We start from the raw sequence: 27,021 nt of genomic DNA, 5'->3' as shown, positions 1-27,021 counted from the left end.
GTTGAGACATAACTTCTGTTAATTCTTTTGTTTCTTTGTTGAGTTTCTGATTTGTGGTCCTATCTCCTACTTCTCTCTCCATTCGCTGTCCTCCCCCACTTCACCTGAGCTCTGGGGGTCTTGTCGCTTCCCAGTTCTGTGAGGGACTTTATATGAATCTCTTAGAATACACCTTGTATCCTAGTTCATCTGGTGATGTGAATTATAGGCTGGTGATCATTTGATCTAGGTCTAAAATCCATATATGAGTGAGTACATACTGTGTTCCTCTTTTTGTGACTGGGTTACCTCATTCAGGATGGTTTCTTCAAGTGCCATCCACTTGCCTGCGAATTTCAAGATACCATTATTTTTTTTCTGCAGAGTAGTATTCCATTGTGTAGATGTGCCACATCTTCATTAACCATTCTTCAATTGAGGGGCATCTAGGTTGCTTCCAGGTTCTTGCTATTGCAATAGTGCTGCTATGAACATAGTTGAACAGATGTCTTTGTTGCATGGATGTGAATCCTTTGGGTATATGCCTAAGAGGGGGATTGCCGGGTCCTGTGGTAAACTAATTCCCATTTTCCTGAGGAACCGCCATACTGATCTCCAAAACGGCTGTATGAGTTTGCACTCCCATGAGCAGTGGAGGAGTGTTCCACTTTCTCCACATCCTCTCCAACATAAGTCATCACTGGTGTTTCTAATTTTAGCCATTCTGGCCGGGGTAAGATGGTATCTCAAAGTTGTTTTGATTTGCATTTCCCTGATAGCTAAGGATGTGGAGCATTTTCTTAAGTGTCTTTCAGCCTTTTTGATTTCCTCTCTTGAGAATTCTTTCCTCAGTTCTGTACCCCATTTTTTAATAGGGTTATTTGGTGTTTTGTTGACTAGTTTCTTGAGTTCTTTGTATATTTTGGAGATCAGCCCTTTGTCAGATATATGATTGGTGAAAATCTTTTCCCAGTCTGTGGGCTGCCATTTGGTCTTCTCGACTGTGTCCTTTGCCTTACAGAAGCTTCTAAGTTTGAAGAGGTCCCATTTATTAATTGTTTATTTCAGTGTCTGTGCCCCTGGAGTTATATTCAAGAAGCGGTCTCCTATACCAATTTGTTCAAGGGTACCTCCTACTTTCTCTTCTAAGAGGTTCAATGTGGTTGGATTGATGTTGAGGTCTATGATCCATTTGGACTTGAGTTTTGTGCATGGCGACAGACATGGATCTATCTGCAGTCTTCTACACCCCCTCATCCAATTGTGCCAGCACCATTTGTTGACGATGCTGTCTTCGCCCCATTGTATAATTTTAGCTGTTTTTTCGAAAATCAGGTGTTCATAGGTGCGTGGATTAATATCAGGATTTTCAATTCGATTCCGTTGGTATACCTGTCTATTTTTATGCCAATAACAGGCTGTTTTCATAACTATAGCTCTGTAGTAGAGCTTAAAGTCAGGAATGGTGATGCCTCCTGAAGTTCTTTTATTGTATAGGGTTGTTTTGGCCATCCTGGGTCTTTTGTTTTTCCATATAAAGTTGATTATTATCCTTTTAAGGTCGGTGAGGAATTGTATTGGGGATTTAATGGGGATTGCATTGAATCTGTAGATTGCTTTTGGCAAGATTGCCATTTTTACTATGTTTATCCTACCTATCCAAGAGCATGGGAGCTCTTTCCATTTTCTGGTATCTTCTTTAATTTCTTCCCTTAGAGTCACAAAATTCTTATTATATAGGTCTTTTACTTGTTCAGTAAGCGTTACACCAATATACTTTATGTTGCTTGTGGCTATTGTAAAGGGTGATATTTCTCTGATTTCTTTCTCTGCCTCTTTGTCGTCTGAAAAAAATTAGGGCTACTGATTTTTTTGAGTTTATCTTGTATCCTGCTAGTTTGCTGAAGGTGTTTATCAGCTGTAGGAGTTCCCTGGTAGAGTTTATTGGGTCGCTTATGATATAAACTATCATATCATCTGCAAATAGAGACAGTTTGACTTCTTCCTTTCCAATTTGGATGCCCTTGATCTCCTTTTGTTGTCTTGTAGCATTAGCTAGAACTTCTAGTACGATATTGAAGAGGTATGGAGAGAGAGGACAACCTTGTCTTGTTCCTGATTTTAGAGGAATTGGCTTAAGTTTCTCTCCATTCAGTTTGATGTTGGCAGTTGGTTTGCTGTATATTGCCCTTATTATGTTTAGGTATGTTCCTTTTATCCTTGACCTCTCCAAGACCTTTATCATGAAAGGGTGTTGAATTTTGTCGAAGGCTTTTTCCGCATCTATGGAGATAATCATATGGTTTTTCTTTTTTTGTTTGTTTATATGGTGGATCACGTTGATAGATTTTCATATGTTAAGACATCCCTGCATTCCAGGGATGAAGCCTACTTGGTCATGGAGGATTTCTCTGATGTATTCTTGAATTTGGTTTGCCAGTATTTTATTGAGTATTTTTGCATCGATGTTCATCAGGGATATTGGTCTGTAGTTTTCTTTCTTAGTTGTGTCTTTGTGAGGTTTGGGTACCAAAGTTATTGTGGCCTCATAAAAAGAGTTTGGCAATGAACCTCCTGTTTCTATCTTGTGGAACAGTTTGAGGAGTAGTGGTATTAGTTCTTCCTTGAATGTCTGGTAGAATTCTGTGCTGAATCCATCTGGCCCTGGACTTTTTTTTGGTTGGAAGGCTTTCGATGACTGCTTCTATTTCATTGCAGGTTATAGGTCTATTTAAGTTGTTTGTCTGTTCTTGATTTAATTTTGGTAAGTGGTGGTTATCCAGAAACTTGTCCATTTCCTTTGAATTTTCAATTTTTGTGGAATACAGACTTTAAAAGTATGACCTGAAAATTGTCTGGATTTCCTCTGTGTCTGTTGTTATGTTCCCCATTTCTTTTCTGATTTTGTTTATTTGCATGTTCTGTCTCTGCTTTTTCGTTAATTTGGATAAAGGTTTGTCTATCTTGTTGATTTTCTCAAAAAACCAACTCTTTGTTGCATTTATTTTTTGTATTGTTTTCCTGGTTTCTATTTTGTTGATTTCTGTCCTCAAGTTGACTATTTCCTGGCGTCTACTCTTGCGGGGTGAATTCGCTTCTCTCTGTTCTAAGGCTTTCATTTGCGTTGTTAATTCTCTTATGTGACTATCCTCTGTTTTCTTCATATGGGCACTTAGTGCAATGAACTTCCCTCGTAGCACTGCTTTCAAGGTGTCCCATAAGTTCGGGCATGTTGTATCCTCATTCTTGTTGAATATTAGAAAGTCTTTAATTTCTTTCTTTATTTCTTCTTTGACACAGGAGTGGTGCAATTGCACATTGTTCAGTTTCCATGAGTTTGCAGGTTTTCTGCTATTTGTGTTGTTGTTGAATTCCAATTTTAAAGCATGGTGGTCCGGTAAGATACAGGGGACTATTCCTGTTCTCTTGTATCTGCTGAGGTTTGTTATGTCACCTAGTATGTGGTCGATTTTAGAGAAGGTTCCATGTGGAGCAGAGAAGAAGGTATATTCTTTTGTCTTTGGATGGATTGTTCTATAGATGTCTGTTAACCCCAGTTGAGACATAACTTCTGTTAATTCTTTTGTTTGTTTGTTGAGTTTCTGATTTGTGGTCCTGTCTAGTGTTGAGAGTGGTGTATTGAAGTCTCCCACTATAAGTGTGTGAGGTTTTATATGAGCTTTGAGTTTTAGTAGTGTTTCTTTTACGAATGTGGGTGACTTTGTATTAGGGGCATAGATGTTCAGAACTGATACTTTGTGTTGGTGGATTTCTCCTGATATGAATATGAAATGACCGTCTTCATCTCTTTTGACTAGTTTTGGTTTGAAGTCTAACTTGTTAGATATTAGGATATCTACGCCTGCTTGCTTCTTATTTCCATTTGATTGGAAAATCTTTTCCCAATCCTTTACCCTGAGGTAATGTCTATCTTTGAAGCTTAGATGTGTTTCTTGTATGCAGCAGAAGGATGGATTCTGTCTTCGTATCCATTCTGTTAGCCTGTGTCTTTTTATAGGTGAGTTAAGACCATTAATGTTGAGGGTGAGTAAGGACCATTGATTGTTGATGCTTGTTTGATTTAGGTTTGTTGTTGACGGTGGTATTGTGAATATATTAGTTCTGCTTCACCCTTGGTTTCTGGTGTAGTTGGATTATCTGTTGCCTACATTTTTGTGGGTGTAGTTACCTTCCTTGGGTTGGAGTTTTCCTTCTAATACTTTCTTAGGGCTGGATTTGTAGATACATATTGGGAAAATCTGGTTTTGTCATTAAATATCTTGTTCTCTCCGTCTATATTGATTGAGAGTTTTGCTGGATATAGTAGCCTAGGCTGGCATCTGTGTTCTCTTAATACTTTTAGAACATCTATCCAGGACCTTCTGGCCTTGAGGGTTTCCATGGAGAAGTCAGGTGTAATTCTGATAGGTCTGCCATATGTTACCTGTCCTTTTTCCTTCACTGCTCTTAATATTCTTTCTTTATTCTGTATGCTAGGTGTTTTGATTATTATATGTTGAGGGGTCTTTTTTCTTTGGTCCAGCCTATTTGGGGTTTGGTATGCTTCTTGTACTTTCATGGGCATGTCCTTCTTCAGATTTGGAAAGTTTTCCTCTATGATTTTGTTGAATATGTTTTCAGCACCTTTGAGCTGGGCTTCCTATATGCCTATTATTCTTAGGTTTGGCCTTTTCACGGTGTCCCACATTTCCTGGATGTTGTGTGTTAAGGATTTGTTGGATTTATGATTTTCTTTGGTCGATGAATCTATTTCTTCTAGTTTATCTTCTGCGCCTGAGATTCTCTCTTCCATCTCTTGAATTCTATTGGTTATGCTTGTGTCCGTAGTTTCCGATTTTTTGCCCAGCTTTTCAATTTCCAGCATTCCTTTGGTTTGTGTTGCCTTTATTTTCTCAATTACAGTTTTCAAGTCTTGAACTCTTTCCTTCACCTGGTTAATTGTTTTTTCTTGGCTTTCTGTACTTTCCTTAAGGAATTTGTTCATTTCTTCCAGTTTTTTGTTTGTTTTTTCTTCCATTTCTTTAAGGGATTTTCTCACATCTTCTTTGAGGGCCTCTATCATTTTTTATGATGGTAATTTTTAAGTCGTACCCTTCTGCTTCCTCTGCTTTGTTGTTGTGTTACATTCTAGTTGGTGTAGATTCCCTAGATTATGGTGGTGTCATGTTTGTCTTTCTGTTGTTAGGTGTTCTCTTGTATTGCCTTCTTCCCATGGCTTCTTCCAGTAGGTGTTGGTGGTGTCTCCCCCCTCTCACTATGGTACTTCCCTCATGGGCTTATGTGGGTCTGAGATTCAATATCTGTAGTCTGTGTGGTCCAAGCTCTCTAGGTTGTTTCTCTGCAGACAGGGATCCAGGGATGGGGTCAAAGATGAGGAGCCAGAAGAAGATGGCAGCAGGTACTCAAAGTGGTCCTCTAGCCAATAGCTCTGGCCAATACCTAGCAGGAGAGGAAACGGCTGTGCTGGAACTTGAGAAGGTTTTGCAGGATAGTTGGATCTCACTGGAAACTGAAGCTCTCCAGCTGAGACCTCGTTCTTTGGCAGGGGCCCGGATTTGGGAGTCAAGGATCTAGCCCACAGGAACTCGGAGTGGACCCGCAGAGATAGGCGGATCTCTGGGAGGGGCCCGGGACTCCAGCAGAGGACTGGAGGCGGGGTCAGAGACCAAGCCGGTGGAAATTACAGGTGGTCCCGCGTGGATAGTCAGGTCTCCTTTGTTCAGAGTTGCTTCAAGAAGTGTCCCAAGTAGGGTGGACTGTTGGCTCCACCCTCTGTCCCAGTGCTCAACCAGAGCGGAAGGACCATGGGTGGGGTAGGGCACAGGGTAGGGGTGGTAGGTTGGCAGTGCGGATGGGTGGGGGTGTATTAGAGCTCCAAGGGTGCTCTGGATGGGGACAGGAGACAGGAGCAACGGGATCAGGGGCCAACCCAGGGAGTTCCCCTCTCTCAACATTTCTTAGTTGTGTTCTGTTTTTTTGTTTAGGGTTGGGGACTTGTTATTATTTTCATCATTTTGTATGCCTCCTGATGTTGTACCTGGTTATTTTCACATGTATAGGCAGCCATGATGGTAGGAGTTATGTATTTCACTTCCAATATTACCTAGATATGCAACTTAGAGAAAGCTCCCTGATCCTCTCATTCCTACTGTCTTTCTAAATGTCCCCTGAGCCTTACGTTTTGGTATCCACTGGAGACTGCCTCTGCAACTTTGGTTTGTAATGGTCTCATGTGATGTGTAGAAAATTTTACTTGCTGTCAGGTGAAGACTGCAATTATCTGTGAGGGTCAGGACCAATGTTTACAGAATGCTGTTAGGGATTATGCTGGTTTAGTAAATTAGTGATTTAGATTGTCTTCAAATAACCATAGCTTCACTAGCACTGAGTACCTAGGTTTTGGGCAGAGGCATGGTTTCTTTATTTTTGCTGGCTCTTGACTCTAATACAGAGAGCTCTTGATCACCATCAAGGAATGCATGACACTACTTCACCCTTAGGGTTCTGTGCTATGATGGTCAGTGGTGCAGTTCATTGTTGTCACAGCAGGGTAGGTATGTTAGTTGTCTCCATCATTTGGAAGCCTACATGATGTCTTCTAGTCAGGAAAGCTAGTCCTCAGGGTAAGGGCATTCGTATCAGTTCTGGCTCAAGGGTCTCTGGTCCATGATTCTGAAATACATGGTGTCTTCAGCAATTCAGGCTCACATTTCAACTCTGCAAGATAAACAAGGGCAAAAAAATAGGCTGCTTACATTGGTTGTTGTCCCTTCAACAACCCTTGGGAACAACACAAAAGGATTGTGTTATGTAGACTTAGTCTTGGAGGGAGGAGCATCAGCCCAAATAAGAAAGGTTTACTGTATTGGTGGTATTATAGGATTTTTCATGTCAATAGTTACTAGTCTTTGTGCCTTGGCTGTTTCAGACATTCTTATTAATGTTTAACATTCCTCTCTCCTTTTTCTTTATTTGCCTCCCTTCTGCTTCCCTAAAGCCCCCCCCCCTTTACCCATTTCTATTTCAGATCACTTAGACTTTTTCCAACATCCTTACTGTCATTTCACTTTCTTCCCTCCTTCAAATGTATTTCTCTCCCTCTTGCATCCATAATTAGAGTCTCATACCCATTTAGGTCATTTCTCCCCTGCTATTCCACTCTGTTTCCCCCCAAGCTCCTTCAATGATCCTGCTCATTTTACTGTCCTTCAGCTTCTTCCAAACATGCACTCCCATCTGAAGATTTGGATCTAGGAACCTCACATGAGAAAGAACATGTGACATTTGTCTTTGTGTATTTGGGTTTCATACCCCAATAATATCTTTGCTAATCCTATCCACATACCCACAAAGTTTATGATTTCATTTTTCTTTACACCTGAATGGTATTCCATGGTGTATATGTACCAGTTTTCTTAACTGTTTTTTCAGTTCTGATTCTGTTATGTGTTTTATCTTTCCTAACTGCAGCGAAACAAAGCAGCATTGCACATGGAAAAAAAAAAAAAAAAAAGCAAATACCTGTGGAGGAAACTTGGCAACTTCAGGACATAGGCCAAGGAGTGGTGTTGTTGGTTCATGCAGAATTACTTTTTGCTTTGTGAGAATGTCCCATTCTCATTTCCAAGCTGGTTGCATCAGTTTCCAGTCCTACCATAGGTCCTTTTTTGCCTTTGTTGGCTTTTCTGTGGATCTTTGCCATTCCATCTGGGGCAGGATGAAATCAAAAGTCATTTTGATGTTTCTTTTCATAATTGCAAAGGTTGGTAAACTTTTTCAAAGTACTCTTTGCCATTTCCTTTTTCTTTCTTTTCGTTTCTTTCTTTCTTTCTTTCTTTCTTTTTCTTTTTTTTTTTTTCTTTTCACATTGGAAACTCTCTTGTCATATCCCGAGATCTCTTCTTGTGTGATATATCATTCATTTTGGTTTTAACACTTTGGTTTTTGTTTTTCAGTTCTTTGTATATTCTAGTTATTAATCCACTGTCAGATATATACAGGCAAAAATTCTCTCCCATTCTTAGGTTTCCTCTGTACTCAGTTGATTTTTTTTCTTTGACTGTACAGAGCCTTTTAATTTTATAAATTCCTACCTGTCAATTGTTAGCTCTAATTCTTGGGTAAATAGAGTCACATCCAGAAAATTTTTTCAGAGTCCTAGATCTTGGAGACTATTGCTTAGGTTTTCTTCTTACAGTTTCAGTATTCTGCGTTTCAGATATAAGTCTTTGATACTCCTGAAGTTGGAATTAGTCTGGCTAAGAGATATGGGTTTAATTTCATTTTTCTGCTTGTAGGATTCCAGTTTTTCCAACACCAAATCTTCATGAGGCTTTCTAGTCTCAATCTTATGTTTTTGGTGTTTTTATTAAGTATTAAATGACTGAACCTACATGAGCTCATGTTTGCATCAGGCGTAGTTGCATTGATCTATGTGTTTTTTTTCTACCATGGAGCTGTTATGTTTGTAGTTGTTTTTATTGCTAAAGATTTACTATGGCTCTGTAATATATCTAAAAATTCAGAATGGCAAATTGCACTATTATATATTTTATTCACTATTATACATCTCATTTCTTTTTTATTTTTTTTTAATTTATTTTATATAGCAAAGTCCAATTAAATGAAAACAAACAGTTATACACTATATTTGGGAATTTGGGCATTGTTCTTTCCAAACTACTTCCTGCTGGTAAGGGGTGCTGTCTTGGGGGATTCGAAGAAGATTCAGAATTTTGATATTTTCTTCTATCTGCAAAGAATGAGATCAGGATTCTGATTGGGTTTGCATTAAATTAACAAAAAGCTCTTGGTACAATGCTCATTTTCCTGAAGTTAATTCTACCAAGCCATGATCATGGAATGGTATGTCCTCCTGTTTTGTAGTGTCTTTCCCAGTTTCTTCAGAGATTTAATCATCTCTTGTCAAAGTCCTTTTTTTTCAGTTCTTATAATTATTCATAAATAATTTGTTTTTTGTAAGGCAATTGTGTATGAGTGTGGGGCCAAGTTTTCCATTCTTTGTATGTTGGTTGTGTGGAGAAAATGCCATTGTTTTGCAAAATTTGATTCTGTATTTTGTCATATAGCTGTATTTGTTAATAATTTCAGTAGTTTTTTTAGTATGATTTGCAATATAGAATATATAGTAGTATGGTAGCACACAATATGCAAATTGATGGGAATTGTCATTCTGTAAATATGTTTCTTTTAATGGTTAATGAATAAAGCACTGTTGGCCAATAGGAAAGCAAGATAGGTGGGACTAGGAGACAAGGAGGTTTCAGGCAGAGGTAGGGAGAAATTCAACATGTAGAAACTTGAGGGAGAAGAACTTTGGACCCTGGCTCCGGTAAGATAAGACCATGTGGAGATACTTAGATCAACAGAAATGGGTTAATATTTAAGACAGAGCTGGCCAATATGTAATGCTAGTAATAGGCCAACAGCATTTTTTCTAATACAGTGTCTCACTGTGTTATTTGGGGCTGGTACGGCTGCTGGACCAGGTTGGTAGGAAAACCTGTACTTAACAGCAAGTAGCAATAGTATGACCTCTTTTACAATGAGTATTTCTTTAGTTTATATATCCTATCATATTACTCCAGCTAATACTTTGAGCACAATATTGAAAAGGAGTGGGTATGGTGAACTTAGTTGACTAATTTTTCACTTTAGTGCACTTGTTTTATTGTTTTATCCGTATGCAATGATGTTGACTCCGAGTTTCTTATAAACAGCCTTTATTGTGTTATGTTCCCTTTTTTTTTTGGTATACTATCAAGAACTTGCATGTTAAATCAGTGGGATTTTGTCATGTTTATTTAATAGTACATCACTAAAATATCCCTGGTTTTAATCTATACATCCATTTATGTGGATTTTACATTTATTAAGTTGAAAGTGTTGAATATCCCTGCATTTCAATAATAATAGCAAATTATACATAGTGTACAACACTTCTGATGTTTGATTTACTCAATTTACAATAATTTTATTGCTTTTTATGAGTGAATGTTTATCAGGGGCAATGGCTTGTGGATTTCTTTCTTTTTCTATTTTTAATTGTTCTGTCATTACCTGGTTTGGATGAAATGAAAATGAATGAAAATGGCTTTCTAAAGAAGTTAGAAATGTTCCTTATCGGGGCTGAGAAAGAAAACAGAGAAGCATCACTATTTACAATAGCCTCAAATAACATAAAATACCTTGGGGTATCACTAACCAAACAAGTGAAAGACATATATAACAATATCTTTGTGTTCTCTCAATAAAGAAATTAAAGAAGATACTAGAAAATGGAAAGATCTCCCATGCTCAAGGATAGACAGGATATAATAGCAAAAATGGTAATCTTGCCAAAGCAATCTGCAGATTTGTCGACATCCCCATCAAATTCCCAGAACTATGCTACTATGCCAAACTCCTGAAATCCAGTTGCAGAGAGGAAGGAGTGATGAGAAAAGGGGGTCAAGGCCAGGCTACAGAAAGCCATAGAGACAGCTGACCTGAGAAAAGACACCCAGACTGATAGTTGGGAAACCACCATAATATTGACTCAGACCCTGTGAATGTGGATCTCAGTTAAAAGGCCTGGGAAGTCTAAGGGACCTCTGACAGTGGAACCAGGATGTACCCTGGTGCATGAAAGGACTTTGGGAACACATTTCCTATGGAGGAATATTCCTTTTGCTTAGAGAAAGGAGGGAGGGCCTTGACTCTACTCTAAATGGCATGACAGATTTTTATGATCCCTCCTAAAAGGCATCACCCTCCCTGTGGAGTGGGTGGGATGGGTGGGATGGCAGTGGGAATCAGGGGGCATAAGAAGGAGGAAGAGGGAACTGGGATCAATATGTAAATTAAGAAAAAACAATATATATGTATACACACACACACACACACACACACACACACACACATATATATATATATTAAGAAGACAATCCAGGCACAATTCTTCACTGACCTTGAAAGGATAATATTCAAATTTATATGGAAAAACAAAAGACCCGTGATAGTACAAACAATCCCATTAAAAAAAAAAAAGACATTCAGGAGGCATCTCCATGCCTGACATAAGCTCTACTATAGAGGTATAGTGCTGAAAACAGCTTGGTATTGGCACAAATGTAGACAGAAAGACCAATGGAATCTAATGGAACACTGTGATATTAACCCACACAGCTTCGAACAGCTGAGTTTTGACAAAATAGCTAAAATTATACAATGGAACTAAAAAAGCATCGTCAACAAATGGTGCTTGCAAAACTGGATGATGGCATGTGGAAGACTACAGAAAGACCCATGTCTATCGCCAATTACAAAATTTAAGTCCAAATAGATCAAAGACCTCAACCACACTGAACCTCTTAGAAGTGGAAGTGGGAGGAACCTGTGAATGAATTGATACAGAAGACTGCTTCCTGAATATAATTCCAGTAGCACAGACTAACCCTATTAAAAATGGACACTGAGGAAATTCAGATAATCTTCAGATCATACTTTGAAAAGCTGTACTCCACAAAATTTGAAAATTCAAAGGAAATGGACAAATTTCTGGTTAACTATCACTTACCAAAATTAAATCAAGAACAGACATACAATTTAAATATACCTATAACCCCTAATGAAATAGAAGCAGTCATCAGAAGCCTTCCAACCAAAAAAAGCCCAGGGCCAGATGGCTTCAGTGCAGAATTCTACCAGAAATTCAAGGAAGAGCTATGAAGATATTTTTCAAGTCATTCTCTTCTGCTTCATCTGCTTTGGCGTGTTCAGATCTAATTGGTGTAGAGCCCTTAGATTCTGATTCTGTCATGCTTGTTTTTCTATTCTTAGGTATTTTCTTGTATTGCCACCTTCCCATCACTTTTTTGCAGTAGGCACAGGTGGGGTCTCTCTCTGTCTCTCTATGGTACTCCCCCACGGGCTTAGGTGGGTCAGAAGTTCCATGTCTGTAGCTCTGGGTGTTCCAAGCTCTCTAGAAGGTCTCTCCTCAGGCAGGGGGGAGGGGGATGTGTGTCAATGATCCAGCAGATAGGCACTCAGGATGATCGCTAGGGGATAGGCAGATCTCTGGAAGGGGCCCAGAACTCCAGCAGAAAACTGGCAGTGGGGGTCAGAGATCAGGCAGGTGGGGAATCTCGGTGGTCTGGTGTGGATAAGCAGGTCTAATGTGCTCTGAACACATCCAGGAAGTTCCCTAAACGTGGCAGGATTATTGGATCTGCCCTCTGCCCCAGTGCTCAACCAGAGGGGTGGGACAGTGGCAGGGTAGGGCACAGAGTAGGGGGAGCGTAGGCTCTTCACGGGTTGGGTGTGTGTGTGTATCAGAGCACCAAGAGCACTCTTGCTGGGGACAGTACACAGGGAGGAGGGAGATTTGGGAGGAACTCCCAAGCCAGGAAGTTCCCAGGGAAGGGTGTTGGGGGGATTCGACCCGAATTAGTCCCAGACTCACCTCTACTAGAGGCCCCACAATGGGGGGCAGGCAGGGACTCCAGTTGGGAGTCTTTTGATGACTGCTTCTATTTCATTAGAGATTATAGGTCTATTTAAATTGCTTATTTGTTCTTGATTTAATTTTAGTAAGTGATATCTATCCAGAAATTTGTTCATTTCCTTTGAAATTTCGAATTTTCTATAGTACAGCTTTTCAAAGTATGGCCTGAAATTTCCTTGAATTTCCTCAGTGCCCATTGTTATGTTCTCCTTTTCATTTCTGATTTTGTTAATTTTCTTATTCTCTTTCTGCTTTTTGTTAGTTTGGATAAAGGTTTATCTATCTTGTTGATTTTCTGGAAGAAATAACTGTTTATGCATTCCTTGTATTTTTCTCTTTCTTTCTACTTTATTGATTTCATACCTCAATTTGATTGTGTTGTGTCGTCGACTCCTTCCAGGTGAGTTTGTTTCTTTTTGTTCTAGAGTGTTAAGTTACGCTTTCATTCTCTATTGCGACTATCGTCCATCTTACCCATGTGGGCATTTAATGCAATAAATTTCCCTTTTAGTACTGCTTTCAAAGTGTCCCATAAGTTTGGGTTTGTTGTGTCTTCATTCTCACTGAATTCTAGAAAGGCTTTAATTTCATTTTTATTTCTTCCTTGAATTAGGAATGGTGCAATTGTGCATTGTTCAGTTTATATGAGTTTGTAGGCTTTCAGGAATTTCTGATGTTGTTGAATACTTACTTTAAAGCATGCTGGTCTGATAAGATACAGGGTGTTATCCCATTTTTAATTTTTTTTTTGTATCTGTTGATGCTTGTTATGTGGTCAATTTTAGAGAAGGTTCCATGAGGAACTGATAACATTGTATACTCTTTGTGTGAGAACGGAATGGTCTGTTTTTCTTCAAATGCAATTTAATTAGGATTCACACAGCAGTTTATTTGTGCTATTTGTCTTTTTCTCATTATTTTCTTTTTATTTATTTGATTTTTCTTATGTTACATATTGATCCCAGTTCCCACTCTGTTCCTCACTCCCCCTTTTCCACATTCCCATGCCCCCAGACCACCCTCCCATCCCATCCCCCTTCCACTCCACATGTAGGGTGATGCTTTCGTGGAGGGGTCTTCTAAATCTGTCAAGTCATTCCCTCGTTCCTGCCTCTAGGTTAAGGGAGTATCCCTCCATGGGGAATTTGCTCCCAAAGTCCTTTTGTACACCAGGGATACATTCTGGTTCCACTGTCAGAGGTCCCTTAGACTGCCCAGACCTTCCAGCTGAGACCCATGTTCAGGGAGTCTGAGTCGGTCCAATGCTGGATTCCCAGCTATCACTCTGGGGTCCCATTAGCTCCTCCTTGTTCAAGTCAGCTGTCTCTGTGAGTTTCTGTAACCTGGTATTGTCCTCCCTCTTGGCATCAGGATTCCAGTTCAGCTCAGTGTTTAGCTGTGGGTGTCTGCTTCTGTTTCCATCAGCTACTAGATGAGTGCTCTATGATGGTGGATAAGATATTCATCAATCTCATTATCAGGGAAGGGCATTTAAGGTAGCCTTTCCACTGTTGCTCAGATTGTTAGTTGGGGGTCAGTCTTGTAGGTCTCTGTACATTTGTCTAGAGTCAGTTTTGTCTTCAAACCTATAACAGCTCCCTCTTTTATGCTCGCTCTGTCTCTCCCTCTCTCTCTATTTCTCTTGTCTGTAAATCCCCTGACGCAATCATCCAAGACTTATGTGTTTTCCTCTCCTTTTCTCTTTCTTCTAGGCCCCTCTGCCACCCCCCTTCTCTCACAATATGCTCAGGAGATCTTGTTCCTTTCCCACTTCTGTTAGGGACCTTGTATGAATCTTTTAGAATCCTCCTTGTATCCTAGTTTCTCTGGCGGTGTGAATTATAGGCTGGTGATCTTTTGCTCTAGGTCTAAAATCCATTTATATATGAGTACATACCATGTTCCTCTTTTGGTGACTGGGTTACTTCACTCAGGATGGTTTCTTCAAGTTCCATCCATTTGCCTGGGAATTTCAAGATTCCCAGGTTTTTTGTTTGTTTGTTTTTTGTTTTGTTTTGTTTTTTCCCTCAGAGTAGTATTCCATTATGTAGATATGCCACATCTTCTTTATCCAATCTTCAGTTGAGGGTCATCTAGGTTGCTTCCAGGTTCCCAGGTTCTTGCTATTCAAAATAATGCTGCTACGAACATAGTTGAACAGATGTCTTTGTTACTTGATTGTGGATCACTTGGGTATATGCCTAAGAGTGGGATTGCTGGGTTGTGTGATAGATTGATTCCCATTTTCCTGCAGAACTTCCATACTGATCTCCAAAAATGACTCCCTTTTTATTTAAATTTGTAACAAGTTTGTTTTCCATGTCAATCCCATTTCCCTAACCCTCCTCCTATCCTCCCCTACAAACACACAATACCCCAGACCACCTCCTTTCTGCTCTTCAGGGAGGGTGAGGCCTACCATGGGGAGCCCTCTAATTCTGTCATATCATTTGGGGAAGGGGATAGGCTCTCCCCCCATGTGTCTAGGCTGAGAATGCATCCCTCTATGTGGGATGGGTTCTCAAAATCCATTCATACGCTAGAGATAAATACTGATCCGTTACCAGAGGTCCTCCTTACTAACAGCCATTTCAAGGGGTCTGGGTTTATCCTATGCTGGTTTCCCATATCAGTCTGTGGTCCACGGGATACATTTGTTTAGGACAGCTGATTCTGTAGGTTTCTCCAGCCTGGTCTTGAACCTCTTTGCTTATTACTCCTCCTTCTCTGTAACTGGATCCAAGAGATTAGCTAGTTTTTAGGTGGGGTTGTTTGCTTCTGCTTCCATTAGCTAGTGGATGGGGGGGGTCTATGATCCCATATATGGTAGTCATCAATCTCATTATTGTGGAAAGCCATTTAAGATAGACTCTCGACTATAGATTACATTGTTAGTTGAGTTCATCCTTGTAGATCTCTGGGTATTTCCCTAGTGCCAGATTTCTCCTTAAATCTATAATGACTCCCTCTACTATGGTATCTCTTCTCTTAATCTTGTCTATTCTTCTCCTGACTCAGTCTTTCTGCTCCCTCACGTCATCGTCTCCCCTCTTCTTCTGCCTCCTCTTTCTCCTATCTCACTCTCTCCTCCATACATGCTTCCAATTTGCTCAGAGTCTCTTCTCTATTTCCCATTCTCCAGGGGACCATGTATGTCTCTCATAGGATCCTACTTGTTTCCTAGCTTTTCTGGCGGGCTGAATTATAGGCTGGCAATCCTTTGCTCTATGTCTAAAATACATATATCAGTGAGTACATGCTGTTTTTGTCTCTTTGCGACTGGATTGCCTCACTAAGCATGGTTTCTTCTATTCCACCAATTCCCTGCAGATTTCAGGATTCCATTGTGTTTTTCCAATGAGTAATAATCCCGTGTGTTAATGTACCACATTTTCTCTATCCATTCTTCAGTTGAGGGGCATCTAGGTTGCTTCCAGGTTCTGGCAATTACAAATAGTGCTACTATGAACATAATTGAACAGATGTTTCTGTTATTTGAATGTGAATCTTTTGTGTATATGCCTAAGTGGAATTAATGTATCTTCAGTTAGCTTAATTCCCATTTTCCTGAGAAACTGCCATACTGATTTTCAAAGTGGCTTTACAAGTTTGCACTCCCTCCAGCAGTGGAGGAGTGTTCCCCTTTCTCCACATCCTCTCCAACATAAACTGTCTGGTGTACTTAATTTTAGTCATTCTGACATGAGTATGATGGTATCTCAGAGTTGTTTTGTTTTGAATTTCCCTAATGGATAAGGGTGATGAGCACTTTCTTATGTGTCTTTCAGCCATTTTAGATTTCTCCATTGAGAATTCTTTATTCAGTTCTGTATTCCACTATTTTATTGGAATATTTGGTGTTTTTAACTAGCTTCTTGAGTTCTTTGTATATTTTGGAAATCAGCCCTCTGTCAGATGTGGGGTTGTTTAATATCTTTTCCCATTCCATGGGCTTCTGTTTTGTCTTATTGACTGTGTCCTTTGCCTTAAGAAGATTCTCAATTTTAGTAGGTCTCTTTCATTAATTGTTGATCCCAGTGCCTGTATATCTGGTGTCATGATCAGGAAATGGTCTCCTGTACCAGTTCATTCAAGGGTACCTCCCATTTTCTCAACTGAAAGATTCAGTGTGGCTGAGGTTATGTTGAGGTCTTTAACCCATTTGGACTTACGTTTTGTGCATGGCAATATATATGGATCTATCCGCAATCATCTACACACCAGCATCCAGTTATGCCAGCACCATTTGTTGGAGATGCTTCTTTTTTCCATTGTGTAAATTTAGCTTATTTGTCAAAAATCATTTGTTTGTAGGTGGGGTTAAATACCTGGGTTCTCAATTTGATTCCATTAGTCTACCTGTCAACTTTTATGCCAATAGCAACCTGTTTTCATGATTATACCACTATCATAGAGCCTGAAGTCTGGGATGGTGAAGCCTCCCCCCCAATGTTTCATTATTGTATGGGGTTGTTTGGGCTTTCCTTTGTCTTTTGTTTTTCCATATAAGTTGAGGATTATTTTTTCATGGTCTGTGAAAAATTGTGCTTGAATTTTGGTGGGGATTACATTGAATCTATAGATTACTTCTGAAAAGATTGACCTTTTCACTATTTTGATCTTACCTTCCCAAGAGCATGGGAGATATTTCCATTCTCTCATTTCTTCCTTAATTTCTTTCTTTAAAAATTCAAAGCCCCATGACAGCGCCCCTTACCAGCAGGAAGTAGTTTGGAAAGAACAATGCCCAAATTCCCAAATATTGTCTATAAATTTTTGTTTTCATTTAAATGGCCTTGGTCATAATAAATAAATAAACTAAATTTAAAAAGTCAAATTTCTTATTTTATAAGTCTTTCACTTGTTTGGTAATCATTACTAAAAGATATTTCATGTTGTTTTATGATTGATGTAAAAGTTAATATTTTGCTGATTTGTTTCTTATCCCCTTTATTCTCTGTATATACTAGAGCTAATGATTTTTAAAATTAGGTTTGTATCCTGCCACTTTGCTGAAGGTGATTATCAGATGCAGGAGTTCCCTGGTAGAGATTTTCCTGACACTTATGTAAACTATCATTTCATCTGCAAATAGTGACACTTTGACTCTTTCCTTTCCAATTTGTGTTCATATCCTCTTTACAGGACTTTTTAGGTGACCTTGTTTGCCACAATTAAACTATTTGACATTTCCACTGTTCTTCAGAGCTATGGAAATCAATATTTCTATCCATGCATAATCATGATTATGCTATTCAATACTGATTCTTGCTCAGATCCTTTACTTCAAAGGTGCTGAACTTATCTTTAAAGGAGTATCTTTTTGCATTGAGGATTAGTATTTTCAAAAGTCAGAGTTTCAATTATTTGTCTAGTTTCTGAATCTGGTATACTTCTATTTACTGCTGAAGTCAATCTTAGTCACAAATCTGTGAGGGCTCAAGTAGAGGTCATAGGAGGTTCAAGATTTTGGTGATGGTAGGCTCCAGAACGTCCAGAGTGCTAGGGCAGAACCACTCAAGCAGAGGGAGCAGGGGGATCAAGATTCAGGATGTTCCTAGGAAAGGATGGGGTGGTTGGTCCTGAACTGGCCAAAGACTCACCAAAAGTGAGGGCATAGGAGGGCAAGTTTCAGGTAGGGCAGGCTCCAGATGATCATTTGAATACAATTTTTGCAATTGGTAGTTCACCTCTTTAAATGGCCCCCATTTGAACTCTTATACTTTCAGTATCTGTTCTCCCAGAAGTTGGCATTGGGAGTGCCAAAATTCCTCTGAGCTGGAGCCACTCTGGAATTGTTTTAGTTAAAGTCATTCCAGACAAAACATTATCATTGTGGAATCAGTTGTGGGCTGCTGGGTTATAAGATCTTTGCAAAAATGAATTTTATGAGAGATACATTTCATAATGTGTTACGATAAAGTACACTGTTGACTTGTAGGAGTTATAGGTGTTTAAGATTTGTGGTAGCAGCACTTGGAAGGCAGAGTCATGAGGATCACAAAGTTAGGCCAGGCCATGCTACATAGTGAGACACTGTCTCAAAATGACAAGGGCTGTCGTGTAGCTTAGTGGAGCACTTGCCTACAAACACAAATGTGGTATATTAGCTATCAAGCTTTTGATATGTGCGCCACAATCAAACAAAACAAAACAAAACAACAACAACAACAAAAACAACCAGGTTATACGTACCTGGTAAGGAAATAGTGGTGAGGAAATGATATCCCAAGAAATGGCTAATACTTTTTTACAGAGAGACATAGATGGATCAAATAGTGAGGAGGATTGAAGTAGAGGGGTAAAGTAGGGATTTGGGGGTGGGGAACTAACATTAGTAACTATTTGAAGGAAATAAAACATGACAAAATGCACATGTAGGGAAATCAGGAAAGTGTTGTAGAGAAGTGTAGTCACAGATGGGATCAAACAAATAATGTTCTCAAAGAATGCATAAAACAAACAACTTTAGAATTCTTTTGCATGACTTTTTGTTTCTTTGGTTTTTTTTTTCCTATCTTTACATCTCAATAAAAAATTTCCCTCTCTCCCCTCTTCCCAGTTCTTCCCCCAACTTCCACCCCAGACCCAACCTATCATATTTCACTTTTTCTCTTCAGATACAATAGGCATCCCATTAAGTCAGCCACCCATTTCATATGTAATTGCTGGGAGAGTAAGACCTTTCTCTTCTATTAAGTCTGTTTGAGAGACCCTGGCAGGAGAAAAGGGTCTGAAATGTAGAATCAGATTCAGATACAGCTCCTGGGAGCATTGCACAATACAGTTCTGAAGTTAAAAAAAAATGTGTTGAGAACCCAGATTAGTCTCCTGAAAGCTTCCTGGTTAGTTGTTCTGTCTCTGTGAGAACCTACTATCTCAGGTTACTTGGTTCTGTGGGGGTTCTTTTGGTACCTTTGACACCAGTCACTCTTACAATGTTTTTTAAACCTCTAAATGTTTTCTAACCCTCTTCCTAAGGATTCCCAAAGCTCTGTGTAATAGTTGGCTGTTGGTCTCTGCATTTTGTCAGTTGCTGGATAAATCCTCTCTGGTGTCTGTTGGATGAGGCCTCAATTTCTCTGTGTCTGTGGGTTGTAGTATTGTTCTCCTTTACTTTATGGCTAATTTGTTTTTATTTTCCACACAAAGCTGAGTATAGTTCCAAATTCTGTAAAGCCTGTGACATAATTTTGTTAGGATTTTCACTTAATCTGTAGATTGTTTTTGGTAAGGTGGCCATTTTACTATGTCAACGCTGCCAATCCATGAGCATGGGAGATCTTTCCATCTTCTGATATCTTTTCATATTCATTAAAGTCTTGAAGTACCTGTAGTACAGATCTTCCTCTTGTTTGGTTACAGTTACTCCAAGATATTTTTTTTTATTATTTGTGACTATTGTGCAGGGTGTTGTTTCCCTGATTTTTTTTTCACAGCCTGTTTATCATTGTATATAAGAAGGCAACTAATTTTGTGAACTGATTTTTTTATGCAGCCACTTTTCTGAAATGGTGTATTAGTTGTAGGAGTCCCGGATAGTAGATCTTTTGGGACCCCTCATATGTACTCTCATATCATTAAAGAGCGATACATTGACTTCTTTCTAATTTGTATTTGTATTTGGCTGTTTTGATGCTCTAGCTAGAACCTCGAGTACTATATTGAATAGATATGGAGAGAGTGGACAGTCTTGTTTTGTCCCTGATTTTGTTGCAATCCAACTTATACCTAAGATGGTCTGATAGGACACACTGTTTTTTTTTTGAAATATATACACATATATGTGTATATATTTAATCTCTGGATTCCTTCTAAGTAACTGAGTATATGGTCAGTTTTGGAGAAGTTTCCATGAGATGCTGAGAAGATGGTATATCCTTTTGTGATTGGGTAAACTGCTCTATAGATGTCTATTAGGTCCATTTAAGCCATAATATCTATTAATTCCATTATTTCTCTGCTTAGTTTCTCTCTGGATGACCTCTCCATTTCTGAGAGTGGAGTGATGAAGTTTCCCACTATTAATGTGTAGAATTTGATGTGTTGTTTAAGTTTTGGTAATGGTTCTTTCATAAATGTCTGTGCTTTGCATTTGAGGCATAGATGTTCAGAATTGAATTGTCATACTAGTGCATATTTCTTTAATAAGTATGAAAGCTCTTTCTTCATCTCTTGATTAACTTTGGTTTAAAGTCTATTCTGTTAGATATCAGAATAGCTACTTCAGCTTGCTTGTGTCCATTTGATTGGAAAACCTTTTTCTAATCCTTTATTCTGAAGTTATATCTCTATGATGCTGAGGTGAGTTTCTTGTGTGCAGCATAAGGATGGATGATGTTTTCATATCAAATTTGTTACCCTTTGTCTTTTGATTAAGAAATTTTATCCATTGACATAAAGATATATTAATGATCAGTGATTATTAATTGTTCTTATTATAGTAGTAGTGGTAGAAGCAGTAGGGGTGTGTGTGTGTGTGTGTGTGTGTGTGTGTGTGTGTGTGTGTGTGTGACTTCTTTGGGTTTTTCTGGTGTAAGATTATTCCCTGTGTTTTTGTGGGTGTAGTTAACTTTGTTAGGTTAGAGATTTCCTTCTGGTATCTTCTGTAGGGCTAGAACTGTGGATAGATATTATTTAAATTTGATTTTGTCATGGATTATCTTGGTTTCTCCACTATAGTGATTCAAACTGTTTCTGGGTATATTAGTCTGGACTGGCATCTGTAGTCTGTCAGAGTCTTCAACACATTGACCCATGCCCTTTGTCTCAATGAGAAGTTAGGTTTAATTTTTATAGGTCTGCCTTCATATATTACTCAGGGACTTCTTTTCCGATCTAATCTATTTGGTGTTCTGTAGTCCTCTTGTACCTTAACTGGTATGTCCTCTTTAAGTCAGAGAAATTTTATTCCATTATTTTTTTTAATCTATTTTCTGGATGTTTATGCTGAGACTTTTCGCCTTCAATTTCTATTATTCTTTTTCTTTTTTAAGTTTAGCACAATACAATAAAACCTTGTGAACTCTATTTTTAATACAATCTCTTAAGTGAAAAATTCTATTTACATATAATCTCCAAGGTTCCTACCAATTTCAGATTTTTTTATTTTTTATTTTTCTTATTTTACATATTGATCCAAGTTCCCTCTCCCTCCTTTTTTCCCTCCCTCCCATGCCCCCTGACCACCTTCCCATCCCATCCCCCTGAAAAGCCCGTGGAAGGCGTGGACCCTCATGCCCCGACTCAGTAAAGGCGGCTCCCCCCCTCCCCAAAATGACTCACGAGAAGCGGTCTTGATGCAAAAGCATGAGGTCTTTTATATTCCAGTGCACTGGGGTCCACAGATATACTCCATGTGGGGTAGAGGACTGGGAACCCTGGGGACAGGGTTCAGACAGCTTTTATAGGGTTACAACAAAACCCGTGCATCATAAACCAATCATCTTATAGCATCCAGTGTGGACCAATCAATTTGAATTATCCAAGCCCACACTTAGCCCAGGAAGTCTGCTTTCCCTAGGGCTTCTGGGGAGTGTGACAAGGCTTATTTCTTGTGTTCATTCACTCACAGGTGCTGTTGGTAAACTGCCCTGTTGTAAACAGTTAGGAATGTGACCTTTTGCCTACTCACTGCTAGGGGGCAGAGTCTAGGGAGAATTAGGCTAAATTTTTTCATCCTTACACTCCCACCTCTTCACAGGGAGGGTGTTTTTTATTGTTTTTATTTTTATTTTCCTTGCTTGTTTCTTTTTTTTTTTTATGTTTGTTAATGTGATTTTTATTATTCTACCCTTATGTCCTTCAATGTTTCCAGAGTTTCTAATTTTTGAGAAACATTCAGTCAAATCAAATCAGTGAAAGAAATGCCCATTCACTTCTCTGAGTCTGCCCTGGATCAGCATGAGGGTTTAAGTACAGCATTGCCTAGATGGTGTCAGGCAGGTTTGGCTCAAATGGCACTCCAGGAATGAGTGGCATGTGCATCAGCAAAGAGGGAAACCTCCTCACGTGATTCAGCTTCAATATTCTGTCTCAGGCAGCAGGCAGGCCCTCCAGTTTCTGTTGAAGCCTAGGATAGTGGCCATCTCCTGGTCACTCAACTGGAAGTCAAAGACATGAAAGTTCTCACATATACATGCAGGTGTCACAGACTTGGGGATCACCACCACATTCCTCTGGATGTGGAACTGAATCAGAACCTGGGCTGAGGTTTTCTTGTGCTTTGCAGCTATCTCCACCAGCTCTTCTATGACCTTCCAGGCATCCAAGAACGTTATTTTGCTGGTGAGGACGTTGCCTAGATCATCTTTGGGGAATAACTCCTTTCTGGGCTGAAGACCTGTGGCCAGTGAATAAGATAGAGGTCCCTATAGTCTATTTTCAGGTCCATGAGGGTCTTCTGGAAGGCCTCCTTTGGCAGTTTTCTCTCAAAGCAGGTGGGCCACAGCTGGCTGACAATGAAGAGGTCCTCCCTATTCACAGCCTTCTCTTAGATCTTCTCTTGAATGGCTTCACCTATTTCATGCTCATTGTAATACGCATATGCGCAGTCAATGTGTTGATATTCAGCATCAATGGCCACCTTCACCGCTTTCATGACTTTTCCTGGGGAAGACTGCCAGATACCCAGGCCCACAATGGGCATCTTGGCTTTGGTACTGAGCTCCATGAAGGTGGAAATGGTTGCTGTTGAAAACTCCCTGAGTTTTCATGCCTTGGTTAGATTCCTTGCATGTTTCTTTCTTTTTGTTTTGTTTTTTTATTCTTACCTTCCTTTACATTTTTGAGGGATTTGTTAATTTCTTCTAATTTTTTATTAGCCTCTCCTTGATTAATTCAAGTGAATTATTCATTTCCTCTTTAAGGACACACTTCACATTCCATAAATTTGCTTTTAAGGTAATTTACTTGTGCTTTCACTGAGTTGGAATATTCAGGGATTTTTGTGTTAGGATAGGTGGACTTTGGTGGTATCATATTGCTATAGCTTTTGTTCATAGCATTTCTCATGTTGGAATTTATGCATGTGGGGTTGGGATGATTAGTTCTAGTTTTTGATTGCTGAGTTTCTCTTGTGTGGTTGTTTAGTTCCTTTCTGTCCTCTTTTCAGTATTACTTGCCTGGAATTCTGGTGGGTGGCAATCCTCTGATCTACTTGGGAGTCTGTCAAAGTAGAAAGTTGACCTTCTGATGGTTATCTTGTTCTTCATTATAGTTGAGGGGGTCTCTAGAATTCTGAGTGGTTTTCCCTTCACCTATGCAGCTGGAGTCTGAGCTAGCTGGTGTGGACTAAATTTAGAATTCTTAAAAGGACAACATGACAGCTTTACTTCACCTGAAGAAGTTGATTACTATTTGAATTTCATTTGTCCACACAAACGATTATAATCTTGTCATTGAATGGATTATTCTGATATAGACATGACAGGTAATAGAAGGGGGATATATAAACTGTTACTTTCCTTGGCACTATAGTAAAGATGAATGTGCCTGAATACAGACATCAGTGTAAGGCACTCTTAGTGTATTGAATATGGAATGAGTAAATAATTGTAGAAGATAAAATGTTGGTTCATTTTCTCCCACAGATCAGGAAGAGTGTATCCCTTGCCCAATTCAAGAGTACCCAAACACTGAGAGAAACAAATGCCTTCCCAAGTCAGTGACATTCCTTTCATTGGAGGATTCTCTGGGCATGGCTCTCATATGTACAGCTTTATGCTTCTCTGTCAGCACAGCTGTAGTTTTGGGGATCTTCCTCAAGCATCAAGATTCACCCATCGTTAAGGCCAATAACAGGACTCTCAGCTTCATCCTGCTCATCTCCCTCCTCCACTGCTTCTTGTGCTCCTTTCTCTTCATTGGCCAGCCAAGCACAGCCTCCTGTATATTACAACCAATCACATTTGCACTTGCGTTCACTCTGGCTCTTTCTGCTGTTTTGGCTAAAAGTATAACTGTAATTCTGGCCTTTAGAGTTGTAAAACCAGGGAGAACAATGAGAAGACTGTTTGTCTCTGGCATCTATAACTCTGTCATCCCCTTGTGTGTCCTGATCCAGCTTGTTCTCCTGGGAGTCTGGATGGGAACCTCACCTCCCTATGTTGAAGCAGATGCACACTCTGCATATAGTTACATCATCATTTTGTGCAACAAGGGCTCAGTCATTTCTTTCTACTGTGTGCTGGCATACTTGGGGATCCTGGCCCTAGGGAGCTTCACTGTGGCTTTCCTGGGTAGGGATCTGCCTGACACATTCAATGAAGCCAAGTTGCTGACATTTAGCATGCTGGTGTTCTGCAGTGTCTGGGTCACCTTCCTCCCTGTCTACCACAGCACCAAGGACAAGGCTATGGTGGTTGTGGAGGTCTTCTCAATCTTGGCCTCCAGTGCAGGGTTGCTAGGGTGCATTTTTTTCCCAAAGTGCTACATAATAATTCTAAGACCTGATAAAAACACTTGGAAGCATTGTAAGAACAAAACACAATCCAGAAAAACAGATAATTTTGATGAATTAACTAAGTCTTTCTCATAAAATCCATTTAGTAAATAAAGTAAAACTTTGAAATTTTTCCTTGCTTCTGAAGAAGTTTTTCTGAAATGTATAAAAGTGTCTTTAAACTAAAATAAAAGATTCCCTCACTGTATCTCACATAGACACATCTATTTCAGAAGAGAAGCTATTGCTAAAAATTCATTTTATTTACTTTTATATATTTATGCTACTTATAAATTTGTAAGCAATTCACATATTCAAAATTCAATTACCTAATAGTAACAGAAATAAATTATTTATAAATTGCTGGGGAATGATGCTTTTGTACACTCTAAAGATTTATCACTCATATTGGCTTAATAAAATGCTGAGTTGCCAGTAGCCATGCAAAAAGTATAGGTGGGACAACTAGACTAGGAGAATTCCGGGAAAAAGAAAGGCAGAGACATAGTCACAAGCCAGATACAGAGGAAGCAAAATGAGAATGCCTCTCTGATTAAAGGTACCAAGATATTTAGCTGAACATGGAGAAGAATTATGGATTTATCAAATCCAAGAATAAATCAGAGAAATCATGCACCGTGACCAACAAGGCTTCATCCCAGGGACGAAGGGATGGTTCAACAAATGAAAATTTGTCAGTGAGTCCATTATAAAAACAGAATGAATAAGAAAAAGCAGCAGGGACATTGTGGCACAAGACTTTAATCCCAGCCCTTGGGACTCAGAGTCAAGAGTATCTCTGTCAATTCGAGGCCAGCCTGGAGTGCAAGAGCTACTTCTAGAACATCTTCCAAAACCACAGAGAAACAAAGAAAAAGAAAAACCATACAATCATTTACCTATATGCTGAAAAGGTCTTTGAAAAAAACAATACCACTTCATGATGAAGGTGTTTGAGAAATCATGGATAACAGGGATATACTTAAACATAAAAAAGTAATATATAGCAAACCAACAGCCAACATCAAACTAAACAAAGAAAAGTTCACTGCAATTCCTTTAAAAAAAAAAAAAAAAAAAAAAAAAAGGACAAAGTTGGCCAATCTCTCCACATCTCTTCAAAATTTTACTTGAAGTACTAGATAGAGCAATAGGACAACAAAAGGAGAACAAGGGGATACAAATTGGACAGGAAGAAGTCAAACTTTCACTATTTGCAGATGAAATGATACTTAATATAAGTGACCCAAAAACTCTGCCAACAAACTCATACAATTGACAGTCAGCTAAGTAGCAGGTTACAAGATTAACAACAACAACAAAACAAAACAAAACAAAAAAACCCAAAAAACAAAACACTAGCCCTACAATATACATATGATAAATGGGGGGGGGGGATCACTCTTTACAAGATCCACAAACAATATACAACATCACGCAGTAACGTTAACCTAACAAGTTAACCTAACAAGTAAAGACCTGTATAGCGAGAACATTATTAAAGAAATAATTTAAGGCCCATCCCCCACCCTGTGTTCTACTGGGCCCTCTGCTCCACTGCTCTGGTTGAACACTGGGCCAGAGTGTTAGTCCAACAACCCATCCACCTTAGAAGAACAGGACATAAGCTGAAGGAATGCTGGGAAAAAAAACTGGGTAAACTACAGATGCAAGCATAACCAACAGAATACAAGAGATTGAAGAGAGAATTTAATGCGCTGAAGATACACTAGAAGAAATAAATTCACTGACCAAAGAAAATCTTAAATCCAAAAAATTCTTACCAAAAAGAAAAAAACCCGAAAATGTGGGGCACCGTGAAAAAGCCAAACCAAAGAATAATAGGCATAGAAGAAGAAGAATCCCAGATCAAAAGTGTAGGAAACATATTCAACAAAATCACTGAAGAAAACTTTCCCAATCTGAAGAAGGACATGCCCACGAAAGTACAAGAAGCATACTGAACACCAGGTAGACTGGACCAAAGACAAAAGACCCCTCACTACATAATAATCAAAACACCTAACATACAGAATGAATAAAGAATATTAAGAGCAGCAAAGGAAAAAGGACT

The 27,021-nt window shown here is 39.1% G+C and overlaps 1 protein-coding gene across 1 annotated transcript in view; it reads left to right on the top strand.

The window, feature by feature from the left end:
- Positions 1-25,043, top strand: part of LOC127237076 (vomeronasal type-2 receptor 116-like) — a 55,294-nt gene extending 30,251 nt beyond the window's left edge. The window contains exon 6 of the mRNA XM_051205113.1: positions 24,097-25,043. Coding sequence (XP_051061070.1) covers positions 24,097-25,043 — 947 coding nt within the window. The remainder of the gene's footprint in view (positions 1-24,096) is intronic.
- Positions 25,044-27,021: the final 1,978 nt, after the last annotated feature.

This window comes from Phodopus roborovskii, unplaced genomic scaffold (assembly GCF_943737965.1).
Source record: "Phodopus roborovskii unplaced genomic scaffold, PHOROB, whole genome shotgun sequence".
Classification (NCBI taxonomy): Eukaryota; Metazoa; Chordata; class Mammalia; order Rodentia; family Cricetidae; genus Phodopus; species Phodopus roborovskii.
This window is presented reverse-complemented; position numbering and strand designations above follow the sequence as displayed.